Below are 19,473 nucleotides of genomic sequence, written 5' to 3' on the forward strand. Positions count from 1 at the left end.
GAGGGCGAGTGTCGGTCGGCGGGGAAGGGGAGGGCGAGTGTCGGTCGGCGGGGAAGGGGAGGGCGAGTGTCGGTCGGCGGGGAAGGGGAGGGCGAGTGTCGGTCGGCGGGGAAGGGGAGGGCGAGTGTCGGTCGGCGGGGAAGGGGAGGGCGAGTGTCGGTCGGCGGGGAAGGGGAGGGCGAGTGTCGGTCGGCGGGGAAGGGGAGGGCGAGTGTCGGTCGGCGGGGAAGGGGAGGGCGAGTGTCGGTCGGCGGGGAAGGGGAGGGCGAGTGTCGGTCGGCGGGAGGGCGAGTCGGTCGGAGGGAGGGCGAGTGTCGGTCGGCGGGGAAGGGGAGGGCGAGTGTCGGTCGGCGGGGAAGGGGAGGGGCGAGTGTCGGTCGGCGGGGAAGGGGAGGGCGAGTGTCGGTCGGCGGGGAAGGGGAGGGCGAGTGTCGGTCGGCGGGGAAGGGGAGGGCGAGTGTCGGTCGGGAGGGGAGGGCGAGTGTCGGTCGGCGGGGAAGGGGAGGGCGAGTGTCGGTCGGCGGGGAAGGGGAGGGCGAGTGTCGGTCGGCGGGGAAGGGGAGGGCGAGTGTCGGTCGGCGGGGAAGGGGAGGGCGAGTGTCGGTCGGGGGAGGGAGGGCGAGTGTCGGTCGGCGGGGAAGGGGAGGGCGAGTGTCGGTCGGCGGGGAAGGGGAGGGCGAGTGTCGGTCGGCGGGGAAGGGGGAGGGCGAGTGTCGTCGGTGGGAGGGCGAGTGTCGGTCGGCGGGGAAGGGGAGGGCGAGTGTCGGTCGGCGGGGAAGGGGAGGGCGAGTGTCGGTCGGCGGGGAGGGCGAGTGTCGGTCGGCGGGGAAGGGCGAGTGTCGGTCGGCGGGAAGGGGAGGGCGAGTGTCGGTCGGCGGGGAAGGGGGAGGGCGAGTGTCGGTCGGCGGGGGAAGGGGAGGGCGAGTGTCGGTCGGCGGGGAGGGCGAGTGTCGGTCGGCGGGGAGGGCGAGTGTCGGTCGGCGGGGAAGGGGAGGGCGAGTGTCGGTCGGCGGGGAGGGGAGGGCGAGTGTCGGTCGGCGGGGAAGGGGAGGGCGAGTGTCGGTCGGCGGGGAAGGGGAGGCGAGTGTCGGTCGGCGGGGAAGGGGAGGGCGAGTGTCGGTCGGCGGGGAAGGGGAGGGCGAGTGTCGGTCGGCGGGGAAGGGGAGGGCGAGTGTCGGTCGGCGGGGAAGGGGAGGGCGAGTGTCGGTCGGCGGGGCAGGGGAGGGCGAGTGTCGGTCGGCGGGGAAGGGGAGGGCGAGTGTCGGTCGGCGGGGAAGGGGAGGGCGAGTGTCGGTCGGCGGGGAGGGCGAGTGTCGGTCGGCGGGGAAGGGGAGGGCGAGTGTCGGTCGGCGGGAGGGGCGAGTGTCGGTCGGCGGGGAAGGGGAGGGCGAGTGTCGGTCGGCGGGGAAGGGGAGGGCGAGTGTCGGTCGGCGGGGAAGGGGAGGGCGAGTGTCGGTCGGCGGGGAGGGAGGCGAGTGTCGGTCGGCGGGGAAGGGAGGGCGAGTGTCGGTCGGCGGGGAAGGGGAGGGCGAGTGTCGGTCGGCGGGGAAGGGGAGGGCGAGTGTCGGTCGGCGGGGAAGGGGAGGGCGAGTGTCGGTCGGCGGGGAAGGGGAGGGCGAGTGTCGGTCGGCGGGGAAGGGGAGGGCGAGTGTCAGTCGGCGGGGAAGGGGAGGGCGAGTGCGCGGCGGAGGGCGAGTGTCGGTCGGTGGGGAAGGGGAGGGCGAGTGTCGGTCGGCGGGGAAGGGGAGGGCGAGTGTCGGTCGGCGGGGAAGGGGGAGGGCGAGTGTCGGTCGGCGGGGAAGGGGAAGGCGAGTGTCGGTCGGCGGGGAGGGCGAGTGTCGGTCGGCGGGGAAGGGGAGGGCGAGTGTCGGTCGGTGGGGAAGGGGAGGGCGAGTGTCGGTCGGCGGGGAAGGGGAGGGCGAGTGTCGGTCGGCGGGGAAGGGGGAGTGTCGGTCGGCGGGGAAGGGAGGGCGAGTGTCGGTCGGCGGGGAAGGGGAGGGCGAGTGTCGGTCGGCGGGGAAGGGGAGGGCGAGTGTCGGTCGGCGGGGAAGGGGAGGGCGAGTGTCGGTCGGCGGGGAAGGGGAGGGCGAGTGTCGGTCGGCGGGGAAGGGGAGGGCGAGTGTCGGTCGGCGGGGAAGGGGAGGGCGAGTGTCGGTCGGCGGGGAAGGGGAGGGCGAGTGTCGGTCGGCGGGGAAGGGGAGGGCGAGTGTCGGTCGGCGGGGAAGGGGAGGGCGAGTGTCGGTCGGCGGGGAAGGGGAGGGCGAGTGTCGGTCGGCGGGGAGGGCGAGTGTCGGTCGGTCGGGGAAGGGGAGGGCGAGTGTCGGTCGGCGGGGAAGGGAGGGCGAGTGTCGGTCGGCGGGAGGGCGAGTGTCGGTCGGCGGGGAAGGGGGAGGGCGAGTGTCGGTCGGCGGGGAAGGGGAGGGCGAGTGTCGGTCGGCGGGGAAGGGGAGGGCGAGTGTCGGTCGGCGGGGAAGGGGAGGGCGAGTGTCGGTCGGCGGGGAAGGGGAGGGCGAGTGTCGGTCGGCGGGGAAGGGGAGGGCGAGTGTCGGTCGGCGGGGAAGGGGAGGGCGAGTGTCGGTCGGCGGGGAAGGGGAGGGCGAGTGTCGGTCGGCGGGGAAGGGGAGGGCGAGTGTCGGTCGGCGGGGAGGGCGAGTGTCGGTCGGTGGGAAGGGGAGGGCGAGTGTCGGTCCGGCGGGGAAGGGGAGGGCGAGTGTCGGTCGCGCGGGGAAGGGGAGGGCGAGTGTCGGTCGGCGGGGAAGGGGAGGGCGAGTGTCGGTCGGCGGGGAAGGGGGAGGGCGAGTGTCGGTCGGCGGGGAAGGGGAGGGCGAGTGTCGGTCGGCGGGGAAGGGGAGGGCGAGTGTCGGTCGGCGGGGAAGGGGAGGGCGAGTGTCGGTCGGCGGGGAAGGGGAGGGCGAGTGTCGGTCGGCGGGGAAGGGGAGGGCGAGTGTCGGTCGGCGGGGAAGGGGAGGGCGAGTGTCGGTCGGCGGGGAAGGGCGAGTGTCGGTCGGCGGGGAAGGGGAGGGCGAGTGTCGGTCGGCGGGGAAGGGGAGGGCGAGTGTCGGTCGGCGGGGAAGGGGAGGGCGAGTGTCGGTCGGCGGGGAAGGGGAGGGCGAGTGTCGGTCGGCGGGGAAGGGTGAGGGCGAGTGTCGGTCGGCGGGGAAGGGGAGGGCGAGTGTCGGTCGGCGGGGAAGGGGAGGGCGAGTGTCGGTCGGCGGGGAAGGGGAGTCGTCGGCGGGAAGGGGAGGGCGAGTGTCGGTCGGCGGGAAGGGGAGGGCGAGTGTCGGTCGGCGGGGAAGGGAGGGCGAGTGTCGGTCGGCGGGGAAGGGGAGGGCGAGTGTCGGTCGGCGGGGAAGGGGAGGGCGAGTGTCGGTCGGCGGGGAAAGGGGAGGGCGAGTGTCGGTCGGCGGGGAAGGGGAGGGCGAGTGTCGGTCGGCGGGGAAGGGGAGGCGAGTGTCGGTCGGTGGGGAGGGCGAGTGTCGGTCGGTGGGGAAGGGGAGGGCGAGTGTCGGTCGGCGGGGAAGGGGAGGGCGAGTGTCGGTCGGCGGGGAAGGGGAGTGTCGGTCGGCGGGGAAGGGGAGGGCGAGTGTCGGTCGGCGGGAAGGGGAGGGCGAGTGTCGGTCGGCGGGGAAGGGGAGGGCGAGTGTCGGTCGGCGGGGAAGGGGAGGGCGAGTGTCGGTCGGCGGGAAGGGGAGGGCGAGTGTCGGTCGGCGGGGAAGGGGAGTGTCGGTCGGCGGGGAAGGGGAGGGCGAGTGTCGGTCGGCGGGGAAGGGGGAGGGCGAGTGTCGGGTGTCGGTCGGCGGGGAAGGGGAGGGCGAGTGTCGGTCGGTGGGGAGGGCGAGTGTCGGCCGGCGGGGAAGGGGAGGGCGAGTGTCGGTCGGCGGGGAGGGCGAGTGTCGGTCGGCGGGGAAGGGGAGGGCGGAGTGTCGGTCGGCGGGGAAGGGGAGTGTCGGTCGGTGGGGAAGGGTGAGGGCGAGTGTCGGTCGGCGGGGAAGGGGAGGGCGAGTGTCGGTCGGCGGGGAGGGCGAGTGTCGGCCGGCGGGGAAGGGAGAGGGCGAGTGTCGGTCGGCGGGGAAGGGGAGGGCGAGTGTCGGTCGGCGGGGAAGGGGAGGCGAGTGTCGGTCGGCGGGGAGGGGAGGGCGAGTGTCGGTCGGCGGGGAAGGGGAGGGCGAGTGTCGGTCGGCGGGGAAGGGGAGGGCGAGTGTCGGTCGGCGGGGAGGGCGAGTGTCGGTCGGTGGGGAAGGGAGGGCGAGTGTCGGTCGGCGGGGAAGGGGAGGGCGAGTGTCGGTCGGCGGGGAGGGCGAGTGTCGGTCGGCGGGAAGGGGAGGGCGAGTGTCGGTCGGCGGGGAAGGGGAGGGCGAGTGTCGGTCGGCGGGGAAGGGGAGGGCGAGTGTCGGTCGGGCGGGGGAAGGGAGGGCGAGTGTCGGTCGGCGGGGAAGGGGAGGGCGAGTGTCGGTCGGCGGGGAAGGGGAGGGCGAGTGTCGGTCGGCGGGGAAGGGGAGGGCGAGTGTCGGTCGGCGGGGAAGGGGAGGGCGAGTGTCGGTCGGCGGGGAAGGGGAGGGCGAGTGTCGGTCGGCGGGGAGGGCGAGTGTCGGTCGGTGGGGAAGGGGAGGGCGAGTGTCGGCCGGCGGGGAAGGGGAGGGCGAGTGTCGGTCGGCGGGGAAGGGGAGGGCGAGTGTCGGTCGGCGGGGAAGGGGAGGGGCGAGTGTCGGTCGGCGGGGAAGGGGAGGGCGAGTGTCGGTCGGCGGGGAAGGGGAGGGCGAGTGTCGGTCGGCGGGGAAGGGGAGGGCGAGTGTCGGTCGGCGGGGAAGGGGAGGGCGAGTGTCGGCCGGCGGGAAGGGGAGGGCGAGTGTCGGTCGGCGGGGAAGGGGAGGGCGAGTGTCGGTCGGCGGGAGAGGGCGTAGTGTCGGTCGGCGGGGAAGGGGAGGGCGAGTGTCGGTCGGCGGGAGGGGCGAGTGTCGGTCGGCGGGGAAGGGGAGGGCGAGTGTCGGTCGGCGGGGAAGGGGAGGCGAGTGTCGGTCGGCGGGGAAGGGGAGGGCGAGTGGTCGGTCGGCGGGGAAGGGGAGGGCGAGTGTCGGTCGGCGGGGAAGGGGAGGGCGAGTGTCGGTCGGCGGGGAAGGGGAGGGCGAGTGTCGGTCGGCGGGGAAGGGGAGGGCGAGTGTCGGTCGGCGGGGAAGGGGAGTGTCGGTCGGCGGGGAAGGGGAGGGCGAGTGTCGGTCGGCGGGGAAGGGGAGGGCGAGTGTCGGTCGGCGGGGAAGGGGAGGGCGAGTGTCGGTCGGCGGGGAAGGGGAGGGCGAGTGTCGGTCGGCGGGGAAGGGGAGGGCGAGTGTCGGTCGGCGGGGAGGGAGGAGGGGAGGGCGAGTGTCGGTCGGCGGGGAAGGGAGGGCGAGTGTCGGTCGGCGGGGAAGGGGAGGGCGAGTGTCGGTCGGTGGGGAGGGCGAGTGTCGGTCGGTGGGGAAGGGGAGGGCGAGTGTCGGTCGGCGGGGAAGGGAGGGCGAGTGTCGGTCGGCGGGGAAGGGGAGTGTCGGTCGGCGGGGAAGGGGGAGGGCGAGTGTCGGTCGGCGGGGAAGGGGAGGGCGAGTGTCGGTCGGCGGGGAAGGGGAGGGCGAGTGTCGGTCGGCGGGGAAGGGAGGGCGAGTGTCGGTCGGCGGGGAAGGGGAGGGCGAGTGTCGGTCGGCGGGGAAGGGGAGTGTCGGTCGGCGGGGAAGGGGAGGGCGAGTGTCGGTCGGCGGGGAAGGGGAGGGCGAGTGTCGGTCGGCGGGGAAGGGGAGGGCGAGTGTCGGTCGGTGGGGAGGGCGAGTGTCGGCCGGCGGGGAAGGGGAGGGCGAGTGTCGGTCGGCGGGGAGGGCGAGTGTCGGTCGGCGGGGAAGGGGAGGGCGAGTGTCGGTCGGCGGGGAAGGGGAGTGTCGGTCGGTGGGGAAGGGGAGGGCGAGTGTCGGTCGGCGGGGAAGGGGAGGGCGAGTGTCGGTCGGCGGGGAGGGCGAGTGTCGGCCGGCGGGGAAGGGGAGGGCGAGTGTCGGTCGGCGGGGAAGGGGAGGGCGAGTGTCGGTCGGCGGGGAGGGCGAGTGTCGGCCGGCGGGGAAGGGGAGGGCGAGTGTTGGTCGGCGGGGAAGGGGAGGGCGAGTGTCGGTCGGCGGGGAGGGCGAGTGTCGGCCGGCGGGGAAGGGGAGGGCGAGTGTTGGTCGGTGAGAATGGAATGCTCTCAGTGGAGGTGGAGTTTATGGGGGTGGGATCAGTAAGGAGAGTGTTGGTGTGGCTGAGCCTGGCAGTGCTTAGGGTCTGTATGGTGGGTTTTAACTGATGGGGCTGAGTTAGGGGCAGGAGTGGCTAATGTTCTGGTGAGAGTTAGGATGAAGGGTTTAAAGCTGAGCTCGCACTTGATTAAGACGTGAAGATTGTCAACAGTATGGTTGAGCCTTAGACGGCTGGTGGGGAGGGGACGGAGTCAGTAACAAGGGGAGGGGGGGCTGAGGCCGGGGATTTTGGTTTCCCTGGTGTTAAGCTTGAGATGTGATGTCAGGCAGACAGCTTGGCAGCACAGACACTAGAAAGTTGGTGGAGTGAAGGAGCTGGGGGTCCCAGCCCGTCCACAAACCTTCCTTCCTGACGTCACACTGTTCTGTCAACATTCCCTGTTTTAAATTGCTATGTCAGCTGTCACGGTGTACTGGCCGGCTCTGGCCATGCGGTGGAGCTGTGCCCTGAGTCTGCAGAAGGGGTGTGGCCATCTGCTGGGATAGGGAAATGGGCAGGTAGAGAATGGGTGTTCTGTGCCTCGTGGGGGCAGGGACGGGAGTTTGCACCTCAATCACCTGCCATCTTGGTGACCCCGGGGGGTGGGGGGGCGAGCGGGGAGAGCCACCCTGGGGGCCGCGAGCGGGGCGAGCCACCCCGGGGGCCGCGAGTGGGGAGAGCCACCCCGGGGGCCGCGAGTGGGGAGAGCCACCCCGGGGGCCGCGAGCGGGGCGAGCTACCCCGGGGGGCCGCGAGCGGGGAGAGTAACTCCGGTATATTTACATTCCAGAGAAAGTCGTCAAAAGCAAAGGAGAAGAAGCAGAAGAGACTGGAGGAGCGAGCGGCCATGGATGCCATCTGCGCAAAGGTGGAAACCGCAAACAAGGTGAAGAGTTCGGGGGGGGAGTGATGGGGCAGGGGAGGAGTGATGGGGCGGGGGGGGGGAGTGATGGGGCGCGGGGGGGGTGGGGAGAGTGACGGGGCGCGGGGGGAGAGTGACGGGGCGCGGGGGGGGAGAGTGACGGGGTGGGGGGGGAGTGACGGGGTGGGGGGGGGAGTGACGGGGCGCGGGGGGAGAGTGACGGGGCGGGGGAGAGTGACGGGGCGGGGGGGAGTGACGGGGCGTGGGGGGAGAGTGACGGGGCGCGGGGGGAGTGACGGGGCGCGGGGGGGAGTGACGGGGCGGGGGGAGAGTGACGGGGCGGGGGGAGAGTGACGGGGCGCGGGGGGAGAGTGACGGGGCGCGGGGGGAGAGTGACGGGGCGCGGGGGGAGAGTGACGGGGCGCGGGGGGAGAGTGACGGGGCGCGGGGGGAGTGACGGGGCGCGGGGGGAGAGTGACGGGGGGGAGTGACGGGGCGCGGGGGGAGAGTGACGGGGCGCGGGGGGGAGTGACGGGGCGCGGGGGGGGAGTGACGGGGCGCGGGGGGAGTGACGGGGCGGGGGGAGAGTGACGGGGCGCGGGGGGGAGTGACGGGGGGGGAGTGACGGGGCGCGGGGGGAGAGTGACGGGGCGCGGGGGGAGAGTGACGGGGCGCGGGGGGGAGTGACGGGGCGCGGGGGGGAGTGACAGGGCGCGGGGGGGAGAGTGACGGGGCGCGGGGGGGGGGGGAGTGACGGGGCGCGGGGGGGGGAGTGACGGGGCGCGGGGGGAGAGTGACGGGGCGGGGGGGAGAGTGACGGGGCGCGGGGAGAGTGACGGGGCGCGGGGGGGAGTGACGGCGCGGGGGGGAGAGTGACGGGGAGAGTGACGGGGCGGGGGGGAGAGTGACGGGGCGGGGGGGAGAGTGACGGGGCGCGGGGAGAGTGACGGGGCGCGGGGAGAGTGACGGGGCGCGGGGGGTGAGCAGGTTCGGGGAGGATGATGTACCTCCTGTCCTGGGCTGTGCTCCCAATGCCCCCGACCACTCGATGCCCCCGGTGATTTACGCTCTGTTGTGCTCTCCCTGTGCCGAAACACAGCTTTTCTTAAATTTATTTTCTTCCTCATGGATTTCCCCTCCCCTCCCCTCCCCTCCCCTCCCCTCCCCTCCCCTCCAGACAGGTTAGTGTTCCAGGTGTGTAAACCTCCAGCAACACCTGGACCAACCCGCCACTGCTGGAGTGCGGGCAGAAAGGGAGTACTGCAGTAAATGGCCCAACAAATATGATGTCGTGGCAATAACGGAGACCTGGTTCAAAAAAGGGCAGGATTGGGTATTTAAATATTCCTGGTTATTAAGTGTTCAGGAAAGATAGGGAATGAAAGATCGGAGGTGGGGTGGCAGTATTGGTCAAGGAGAATGTTACAGTGCTGGAGCGAGAGGATGTCCTGGAGGGGTCAAGGACAGAATCTATATGGCTAGAGTTAAGAAATAATAGAGGTGCCATTACACTACTCGGTGTATTCTATAGGCCACCAACTAGTGGGAGGGATAGGGAGGAGCAAATTTGCAGAGAAATTAGAGAGAGGTGCAAGAACTGTCGAGTAGTGATAATGGGGGACTTCAACTGTCCTAATATAGACTGGGATAGTAATAGTGTAAAGGGCAGAGAGGGGGAAGAATTTCTGAAGTTTGTTCAGGAGAACTTTCTTGATCAGTATGTTTCCGGCCCGACAAGGGAGGAGGCATTGCTGGATCTGGTTCTGGGGAATGAGGTGGGTCAAGTGGAGCAAGTGTCAGTCGGTGAACGTTTAGGAAACAGTGGTCATAGTATCATAAGGTTTAGATTAGCTATGGAAAGGACAGGGAGCAATCTAGAGTAAAAATGTTTAATTGGAGGAAGGCAAATTTCAGTGGGATGAGAACGGATCTGGCCCGGGTAAACTGGAATCTAAGATTGGCAGGCAAAACTGTATTGGAACAATGGACTGCCTTTAAAGAGGAACTAGTTCAGGTACAGTCGAGGTACATTCCCACTAGGGGGAAAGGCAGGGCAACTAAAGTCAGAGCTCCCTGGATGATGAAAGAGATAGAGAGTAAGATGAAGCAGAAAAAGAGTGTGTATGACAGATGTCAGGTCGAGTATACATCTGAGAATCAGGCTAAATATAGAAAGGTCAGAGGAGAAGTGAAAAAGAAAATAAGAGGGGCAAAGAGAGGGTATGAGAATAGAATGGCGGCCAACATAAAAGGTAATCCAAAAGTCTTCTATAGGCATATAAATAGTAAATGGGTAGTAAGAGGAGGGCTGGGGCCGATTAGGGACCAAAAAGGAGACCTATGCATGGAGGCAGAGGGCATGGCTGAGGGACTAAACGAGTACTTTGCATCTGTCTTCACCGAGGAAGAGGATGCTGCCATAGACATAGTGAAGGAGGAGGTAGAGGAGGTACTGGATGGGATAAGAATTGATAAAGAGGAGGTATTAGAAAGGCTGGCTGTACTTAAAGTAGATAAATCACCAGGAGCGGATGGGATGCATCCGAGGATGCTGAGGGAATTGAGGGTGGAAATCGCGGAGGTACTGGCCATAATATTCCAATCCTCCATAGATACGGGGGTGGTGACCGAGGGCTGGAGAATTTCAAATGTTACACCATTGTTCAAAAAAGGGTGTTAGGATAAACCCAGCACTACAGGCCAGTCAGTTTAACCTCAGTAGTGGGGAAGCTTTTAGAAACAATAATCAGGGACAAAATTAACAGTCACTTGGACAAGTGTGGATTAATTAAGGAAAGCCAGCGCGGATTTGTTAAAGGCAAATCGTGTTTAACTAACTTGATCGAGTTTTTTGATGAGGTAACAGAAGGGTTGATGAGGGTAATGCGGTTGACGTGGTGTACATGGATTTCCAAAAGACGTTCGACAAAGTGCCACATAATAGGCTCGCCAGCAAAGTTGAAGCCCATGGAATAAAAGGGACAGTGGCAGCATGGATACAGAATTGGCTAAGTGACAGGAAACAGAGAGTAGTGGTGAACGGTTGTTTATCAGACTGGAGGAAGGTATACAGTGGTGTTCCCCAGGGGTCGGTTCTGGGACCACTGCTTTTCTTGATATATATTAATGACTTGGATGTGGGTGTACAGGGCACAATTTCAAAATGTGCAGATGACACAGATCTTGGAAGTATAGTGAACAGTGAGGAGGAGAGTGATAGACTTCAAGAGGACACAGACAGGCTGGTGGAATGGGCGGACACGTGGCAAATGAAGTTTAACGCAGCAAAGTGTGAAGTGATCCATTTTGTTAGAAAGAATGAGGGGAGGACGTATAAAATAAATAGTACAATCCTAAAGGGGGTGGAGGAACAGAGAGACCGGGGGGTATGGGCACAAATCATTGAAGGTGGCAGGGCAGGTTGAGAAAGCGGTTAAAAAGTCTTACGGGATCCTGGGCTTCATAAATAGAGGCACAGAGTACAAAAGTGTGGAAATTATGATGAACCTTTATAAAACACTGGTTCGGCCCCAACTGGAGTATTGTGTCCAATTCTGGGCACCGCACTTTAGGAAGGATGTGAAGGCCTTAGAGAGGATGCAGAAAAAATTTACAAGAATGGTTCCAGGGATGAGGGACTTCAGTTACGTGGATAGACTGGAGAAGCTGGGGTTGTTCTCCTTGGAGCAGAGAAGATTGAGAGGAGATTTGATAGAGGTGTTCAAAATCATGAGGGGTCTGGACAGAGCAGAGAGAGAGAAACTGTTCCCATTGGCGGAAGGGTCGAGAACCAGAGGACACAGATTTAAGGTGATTGGCAGAAGAACCAAAGGCGACATGAGGAAAAACTTTTTTCTGTAGCGAGTGGTTAGGATCTGGAATTCACTGCCTGAAAGGGCGGTGGAGGCAGACTCAATCACGGCTTTCAAAAGAGAGTTGGATAATTATCTGAAGGAAAAACATTAGCAGGGCGGGGGAGTGGGACTCGCCGAAGTGCTCTTGCAGAGAGCCGGCACGGGCTCGACGGGCCGAATGGCCTCCTTCTGTGCTGTAACCATTCTATGATTCTAAGTTTCCCCTGGCTTGGGAGGTCACGGTCAGTCTTTGCAGCTCCCCGTGGGGTCCGGCAGTGAGGGCGGGGCCCCGGTCGAGAGAATCTTCCCATTTATTTTTGTTTAAAAGTACAGTGTGCCCTCGGGACAGCGGGGGGGAGACAGGGGCTGCTTGATTACCACCCAGTCGCTGCTGCTGGGAAACATTCGTGTACACCTCGGCTGGGGATAGTGCTAGGTAGGCCTGTGCTGCCTGAAAGGTCAACGAGCTTCTGACACAGTGACAGTTTGAAGAGGAGGGGACAGAGTGGAAGGGGGGGGGAGAGAGTGAGGCGGGGGGACATTGTGAACCGAGTAGTTTTGAGAGATTTAATTTCTCTTTCTCCCTTTTGCCTTTGAAGCTCGACGATCCATTGGCGTCTTTCCCTGCCTTCAAAAAATACGACAGAAATGGGTAAGAGTTTGTGTCGTTTCATGTACTTCCCTCAGGGAAGGCTGCTAACCTTCCACACCTGTCCCGCCAGGCTTTATCATTCCTCTTTCCCTGCCTGGGTCTCTACCTGGCAGTAGCCCGGTTATTGTTTCAATCGATCCGACTGCGATGCAGACCCTGGGCTCCCCCAGCGCTGGTGACTCGGTCCTTCTTGAGGAGCTATCTGTACACTGACTGGTGTCTCCATCCCTCTCTCTCAGGGAGATATCTGTATACTGACTGGTGTGTCTCAGTCCCTCTCAGGGAGATATCTGTACCCTGACTGGTGTCTCCCAGTCCCTCCCTCAAGGAGATATCTGTACACTGACTGGTGTCTCCCAGTTCCTCCCTCAAGGAGATATCTGTACACTGACTGGTGTCTCCATCCCTCTCTCTCAGGGAGATATCTGTATACTGGTGTGTCTCAGTCCCTCTCTCTCAGGGAGATATCTGTATACTGGTGTGTCTCCATCCCTCTCTCTCAGGGAGATATCTGTATACTGGTGTGTCTCAGTCCCTCTCTCTCAGGGAGATATCTGTACACTGACTGGTGTGTCTCAGTCCCTCTCTCTCCGGGAGATATCTGTACACTGACTGGTGTCTCTCAGTCCCTCTCCCTCAGGGAGATATCTGTACACTGACTGGTGTCTCCATCCCTCTCTCTCAGGGAGATATCTGTATACTGGTGTGTCTCAGTCCCTCTCCCTCAGGGAGATATCTGTACACTGACTGGTGTCTCTCAGTCCCTCCCTCAGGGAGATATCTGTACACTGACTGGTGTGTCTCAGTCCCTCTCTCTCAGGGAGATATCTGTACACTGGTGTGTCTCAGTCCCTCTCCCTCGGGGAGATATCTGTACACTGACTGGTGTCTCTCAGTCCCTCTCCCTCAGGGAGATATCTGTACACTGACTGGCGTCTCTCAGTCCCTCTCTCCCAGGAAGATATCTGTACACTGACTGGTGTCCCTTTCTCTCACGGAGATATCTGTACACTGACAAGTGTCCCTCTCTCTCGGAGATATCTGTACACTGACTGGCGTCTCAGTCCCTCTCGGGAAGATATCTGTACACTGACTGGTGTCTCTCAGTTCCTCTCTCTCTCAGGGAGATATCTGTACACTGACTGGTGTCTCTCAGCCCCTCTCTCTCGGAGATATCTCTACACTGACTGGTATCTCTCAGTCTCTCTCTCTCAGGGAGATATCTGTACACTGACTGGTGTCCCTCTCAGGGAGATATCTGTACACTGACTGGTGTCTCTCAGTCCCCCCCTCAGGGAGATATCTGTACACTGACTGGTGTCCCTCTCTCTCGGAGATATCTGTACACTGACTGGTGTCTCTCAGTCCCCCCCCCCCCCCTCAGGGAGATATCTGTACACTGACTGGTGTCTCTCAGTCCCCCCCCTCAGGGAGATATCTGTACACTGACTGGTGTCTCTCAGTCCCCCCCCCTCAGGGAGATATCTGTACACTGACTGGTGTCTCTCAGTGCCCCCCTCAGGGAGATATCTGTACACTGACTGGTGTCTCTGTACTGGGACAGGAGAGAGCTGTTCCGTTGGGACGGACTTCACTTGACCAGTGCTGGGACTAGAATCCTGGCGAATCATATAACTAGGGCTGTAGAGAGGGCTTTAAACTAATTAGTGGGGGGGAGGTTTCTAGAGAGCAAATAATAAAAATGACAGCAGAGAAGGTCATAGACCTAGGTAGCAGTGGGGAAATTAAAAACCAGAGCGTGTCAGGAAGGGGCAGAAGGTATGGAGTAAAAGGTAAAGTAGTAAAAGAGGAAAAAGCAGGAACTAAGTGTCACAAAACATATTTGAAAGTTCTTTATCTGAATGCACATAGCATTCGTAACAAAATGGACGAGTTGACGGCAGAATAACTACATATGGGTATGATGATCTTGTGGCCATTACAGAAACATGGCTGCAGGGTGACCATGACTGGGAATTAAACATACGAGGGTATTTAACAATCAGGAAGGACAGGCAGGAAGGAAGGGGAGGTGGGGTGGCTATGTTAATAAAGGAAGGAATCACTGCAATACAGAGAAATGATATTGGGTCAAAGGATCAGGATAATGAAACAGTTTGGGTGGAGATAAGGAATAATAAGGGGAAAAAACACTGGTGGGCGTAGTCTATAGGCCTCCTAACAGTTGCAACTCTGTTGGATGGAGTATTAATCAGGAAATAGTTGGGGCTTGTAATAAGGGAACAACTATAATTATGGGGGATTTTAACTTTCATATTAACTGGACAAATCAAATTGGGCAGGGCAGCCTTGAGGAAGAGTTCATTGAGTGTATTAGGGATGGGTTTCTTGAGCAGTATGTAACTGAACCGACCAGGGGGCAGGCAACCTTAGATCTGGTCCTGTGTAACGAGACAGGATTAATTAAAAATGTCCTAGTAAAGGATCCCCTTGGAATGAGTGACCATAACATGGTTGAATTCCATATTCAATTAGAGGGTGAGAAGGTTGGATCTCAAACAAATGTACTGAGCTTGAATAAAGGAGACTATGAAGGTATGAGAGCGGAATTGATTAGAGTGGACTGGGAAAATAGATTAAAGGGTAAGACGGTACATGATCAGTGGTGTACATTCAAGGAGTTATTTTACAACTTTCAAAAAATATATATTCCACTGAGGAAAAAAGGGTGTAAAAGAAAAGACAGCCATCCGTGGCTAAGTAAAGTAATAAAGGATAGTATTCGACTAAAAACAAGGGCATATAAGGTAGCCAAATCTAATGGGAGGATAGAAGATTGGGAAGCCTTTAAAAGACAGCAAAAAATAACTAAAAGATTGATTAAGAAAGGGAAGATAGATTATGAAAGTAAATTAGCAAAAAATATAAAAACAGATAGCAAGAGTTTCTACAGTTATATAAAAAGAAAAAGGGTGGCTAAAGTAAATGTTGGTCCCTTAGAGGATGAGACCGGGAAATTAATGGTGGGAAACATGGAGATGGCAAAAACGCTGAACAATTATTTTGTATCAGTCTTTACAGTAGAGAACACTAAGAATATCCCAAAACTGGGCAAACAGGGGGTTCTGGGGGGGGAGGAACTAAATACGATTAAAATCACTAAGGAAGTGGTACTCGGTAAAATAATGGGACTTAAGGCGGATAAATCCCCTGGACCTGATGGCTTACATCCTAGGGTCTTGAGGGAAGTGGCGGTAGGGATTGTGGATGCATTGGTAAAAATTTTCCAAAACTCCCTGGACTCAGCAAAGGTCCCGGCAGATTGGAAAACTGCTAATGTAACACCCTTATTTAAAAAGGGTAGTAGGCAGAAGGCTGGAAACTATAGACCTGTTAGCCTAACATCTGTGGTAGGTAACATTTTAGAGTCCATTATTAAGGAGACAGTAACGGGACATTTGGATAAACATAATTTAATAGGACAAAGTCAGCATGGTTTTACGAAGGGGAGGTCATGTTTGACAAATTTGCTTGAGTTCTTTGAGGACGTAACATACAAGGTGGATAAAGGGGAACCAGTGGACGTAGTGTATTTAGACTTCCAAAAGGCATTTGACAAGGTGCCACATAAAAGATTATTGCTCAAGATAAAAAATCACGGGATTGGGGGTAATATTCTGGCATGGGTGGAGGATTGGCTATCTAACAGAAGGCAGAGAGTTGGGATAAATGGTTCATTCTCAGGCTGGCAATCAGTAACTAGTGGTGTTCCGCAGGGGCCAGTGCTGGGACCCCAACTCTTTACAATCTATATTAACGATTTGGAGGAGGGGACCGACTGTAACATATCAAAGTTTTCAGATGATACAAAGATGGGAGGGAAAGTAGTGAGTAAGGAGGATATAAAAAACCTGCAAAAGGACATAGACAGGCTAAGTAAGTGGGCAGAGATTTGGCAGATGGAATATAATACTGGAAAGTGTGAGGTTATGCACTTTGGCAGGAAAAATCATACAGCAAGTTATTATCTTAATGGCAAGAAACTGGAAAGTACTGCAGTACAAAGGGATCTGGGGGTCCTGGTGCATGAAACACAAAAAGTTAGTATGCAGGTGATCAAGAAGGCCAATGGAATGTTGGCTTTTATTGCTAGGGGGATGGAATATAAAAACAGGGAGGTATTGCTGCAGTTGTACAAGGTATTGGTGAGACCACACCTGGAATACTGCATACAGTTTTGGTGTCCATACTTAAGAAAAGACATACTTGCTCTCGAGGTAGTACAAAGAAGGTTCACTCGGTTAATCCTGGGGATGAGGGGGTTGACATATGAGGAGAGGTTGAGTAGATTGGGACTCTACTCATTGGAGTTCAGAAGAATGAGAGGCGATCTTATTGAAACATATAAGATTGTGAAGGGGCTTGATTGGGTGAATGCGGTGAGGATGTTCCCAATGATGGGTGAAACTAGAACTAGGGGGCATAATCTTAAAATAAGGGGCTGCTCTTTCAAAACTGAGATGAGGAGAAACTTCTTCACTCAGGGTGGTAGGTCTGTGGAATTTGCTGCCCCAGAAAGCTATGGAAGCTACATCATTAAATAAATTTAAAACAGAAATAGACAGTTTCCTAGAAGTAAGGGGAATTAGGGGTTACGGGGAGCGGGCAGGAAATCGGACATGAGGCTAGGTTCGGATCGGTCATGGCCCTGTGGGTGGCGGAGTGGGCCCAGGGGCCGTGTAGCCTGGCCCTGCTCCTACTTCTTGTGTTCTAATTCTGTGTTAGATTTCAGGAGATGGTTTTATTCACAGGGATTAGTGGAGACCTCGGGAACAGGCTGCCAGCTAGGAGTCCTTCAAGAGTAAATTGGGCCTGTTCCTGGCTGGGGTGGAGATCACCTCTTACAGAAGGTAAGTACTGTAGGAAATATAGGGACAGAGTGATCTCCTGGAAGAGTTTCGATCGCCTAGATGGGTCGGAGAGGAATTTCCCAGATTTTTTCTCCTAAATTGGCCATTGGTTTTTTTTATCTGGTTTTTCGCCTCTCCCGGGGGATCACATGGGTTCGGGTGGGATGGAGAGTGAAAGTAGATTTGAGGTTAGGATCAGATCAGCCATGATCTTATTGAATGGCGGAGCAGGCTCGAGGGGCTGATTGGCCTACTCCTGCTCCTATTTCTTATGTTCTCAGTCCCTCTCTCAGGGAGATATCTGTACACTGACTGGTGTCTCTCAGTCCCTCCCTCAGGGAGATATCTGTACACTGACTGGTGTCTCTCAGTCCCTCCCTCAGGGAGATATCTGTACACTGACTGGTGTCTCTCAGCCCCTCCCTCAGGGAGATATCTGTACACTGACTGGTGTCTCTCAGTCCCTCCCTCAGGGAGATATCTGTACACTGACTGGTGTCTCTCAGTCCCTCTCTCTCAGGGAGATATCTGTACACTGACTGGTGTCTCTCAGTCCCTCCCTCAGGGAGATATCTGTACACTGACTGGTGTCTCTCAGTCCCTCTCTCTCAGGGAGATATCTGTACACTGACTGGTGTCTCTCAGTCCCTCTCTCAGGGAGATATCTGTACACTGACTGGTGTCTCTCAGTCCCTCCCTCAGGGAGATATCTGTACACTGACTGGTGTCACTCAGTCCCTCCCTCAGGGAGATATCTGTACACTGACTGGTGTCTCTCAGTCCCTCCCTCAGGGAGATATCTGTACACTGACTGGTGTCTCTCAGTCCCTCTCTCTCAGGGAGATATCTGTACACTGACTGGTGTCTCTCAGTCCCTCTCTCTCAGGGAGATATCTGTATACTGACTGGTGTCTCTCAGTCCCTCTCTCTCAGGGAGATATCTGTACACTGACTGGTGTCTCTCAGTCCCTCTCTCAGGGAGATATCTATACACTGACTGGTGTCTCTCAGTCCCTCTCTCTCAGGGAGATATCTGTACACTGACTGGTGTCTCTCAGTCCCTCCCTCAGGGAGATATCTGTACACTGACTGGTGTCTCTCAGTCCCTCTCTCAGGGAGATATCTGTACACTGACTGGTGTCTCTCAGTCCCTCTCTCTCAGGGAGGTATCTGTACACTGACTGGTGTCTCTCAGTCCCTCCCTCAGGGAGATATCTGTACACTGACTGGTGTCTCTCAGTCCCTCTCAGGGAGATATCTGTACACTGACTGGTGTCTCTCAGTCCCTCTCTCTCAGGGAGATATCTGTACACTGACTGGTGTCTCTCAGTCCCTCTCCCTCAGGGAGATATCTGTACACTGACTGGTGTCTCTCAGTCCCTCTCTCAGGGAGATATCTGTACACTGACTGGTGTCTCTCAGTCCCTCCCTCAGGGAGATATCTGTACACTGACTGGTGTCTCTCAGTCCCTCTCTCTCAGGGAGATATCTGTACACTGACTGGTGTCTCTCAGTCCCTCTCTCTCAGGGAGATATCTGTACACTGACTGGTGTCTCTCAGTCCCTCCCTCAGGGAGATATCTGTACACTGACTGGTGTCTCTCAGTCCCCTCTCTCTCAGGGAGATATCTGTACACTGACTGGTGTCTCTCAATCCCTCTCTCAGGGAGATATCTGTACACTGACTGGTGTCTCTCAGTCCCTCTCTCTCAGGGAGATATCTGTACACTGACTGGTGTCTCTCAGTCCCTCTCCCTCAGGGAGATATCTGTACACTGACTGGTGTCTCTCAGTCCCTCTCTCTCAGGAGATACCTGTACACTGACTGGTGTCTCTCAGTCCCTCTCTCAGGGAGATATCTGTACACTGACTGGTGTCTCTCAGTCCCTCCCTCAGGGAGATATCTGTACACTGACTGGTGTCTCTCAGTCCCTCTCTCAGGGAGATATCTGTACACTGACTGGTGTCTCTCAGTCCCTCCCTCAGGGAGATATCTGTACACTGACTGGTGTCTCTCAGTCCCTCTCTCAGGGAGATATCTGTACACTGACTGGTGTCTCTCAGTCCCTCCCTCAGGGAGATATCTGTACACTGACTGGTGTCTCTCAGTCCCTCTCCCTCAGGGAGATATCTGTACACTGACTGGTGTCTCTCAGTCCCTCCCTCAGGGAGATATCTGTACACTGACTGGTGTCTCTCAGTCCCTCTCTCAGGGAGATATCTGTACACTGACTGGTGTCTCTCAGTCCCTCCCTCAGGGAGATATCTGTACACTGACTGGTGTCTCTCAGTCCCTCCCTCGGAGATATCTGTACACTGACTGGTGTCTCTCAGTCCCTCTCTCAGGGAGATATCTGTACACTGACTGGTGTCTCTCAGTCCCTCCCTCAGGGAGATATCTGTACACTGACTGGTGTCTCTCAGTCCCTCTCCCTCAGGGAGATATCTGTACACTGACTGGTGTCTCTCAGTCCCTCCCTCAGGGAGATATCTGTACACTGACTGGTGTCATACGAACATACGAATTAGGAGCAGGAGTCGGTCCCTCGAGCCTGCACTGCCATTCAATAAGATCATAGAAACATAGAAGATAGGAGCAGGAGTAGGCCGTTCGGCCCCTCGAGCCTGCTCCGCCATTCAATGAGATCATGGCTGATCATCCAAATTCAGTACCCGGTCCCTGCCTTCTCCCCATATCCCTTGATCCCTTTAGCCTTAAGAAATATATCCAACTCCTTCTTGAATATATTGAATGAATTGGCCTCTACTGCCTTCTGTGGTAGCGAATTCCACAGGTTCACCACTCTCTGGGTGAAGAAACTCCTCCTCATTTCAGTCCTAAATGGCTTACCCCTTATCCTTAGACTGTGACCCTGGTTCTGGACTCCCCGACCATCGGGAACATCCTCCCTGCATCTAGTCTGCCTAGTCCTGTTAGAATTTTATAAGTTTCAATGAGACCCCCTCTCATTTTTCTAAACTCCAGCGAGTATAAGCCCAATC

At 58.8% G+C, this 19,473-nt stretch overlaps 1 protein-coding gene across 3 annotated transcripts in view; it reads left to right on the forward strand.

The window, feature by feature from the left end:
• The window catches only part of naa40 (N-alpha-acetyltransferase 40, NatD catalytic subunit), a 38,939-nt gene that overhangs the window by 2,581 nt on the left and 16,885 nt on the right, over positions 1-19,473 (forward strand). For all 3 annotated transcript variants that reach the window (XM_085976367.1, XM_085976365.1, XM_085976366.1), the window contains exons 2-3: positions 7,022-7,117; positions 11,547-11,599. In XM_085976367.1, the coding sequence (XP_085832493.1) occupies positions 7,022-7,117; positions 11,547-11,599 (149 nt within the window). The remainder of the gene's footprint in view (positions 1-7,021; positions 7,118-11,546; positions 11,600-19,473) is intronic.

The sequence above is a fragment of the Somniosus microcephalus genome, unplaced genomic scaffold (assembly GCF_052327205.1).
Source record: "Somniosus microcephalus isolate GS21.2 unplaced genomic scaffold, FLI_Smic_1.0 unresolved_chr2, whole genome shotgun sequence".
Classification (NCBI taxonomy): Eukaryota; Metazoa; Chordata; class Chondrichthyes; order Squaliformes; family Somniosidae; genus Somniosus; species Somniosus microcephalus.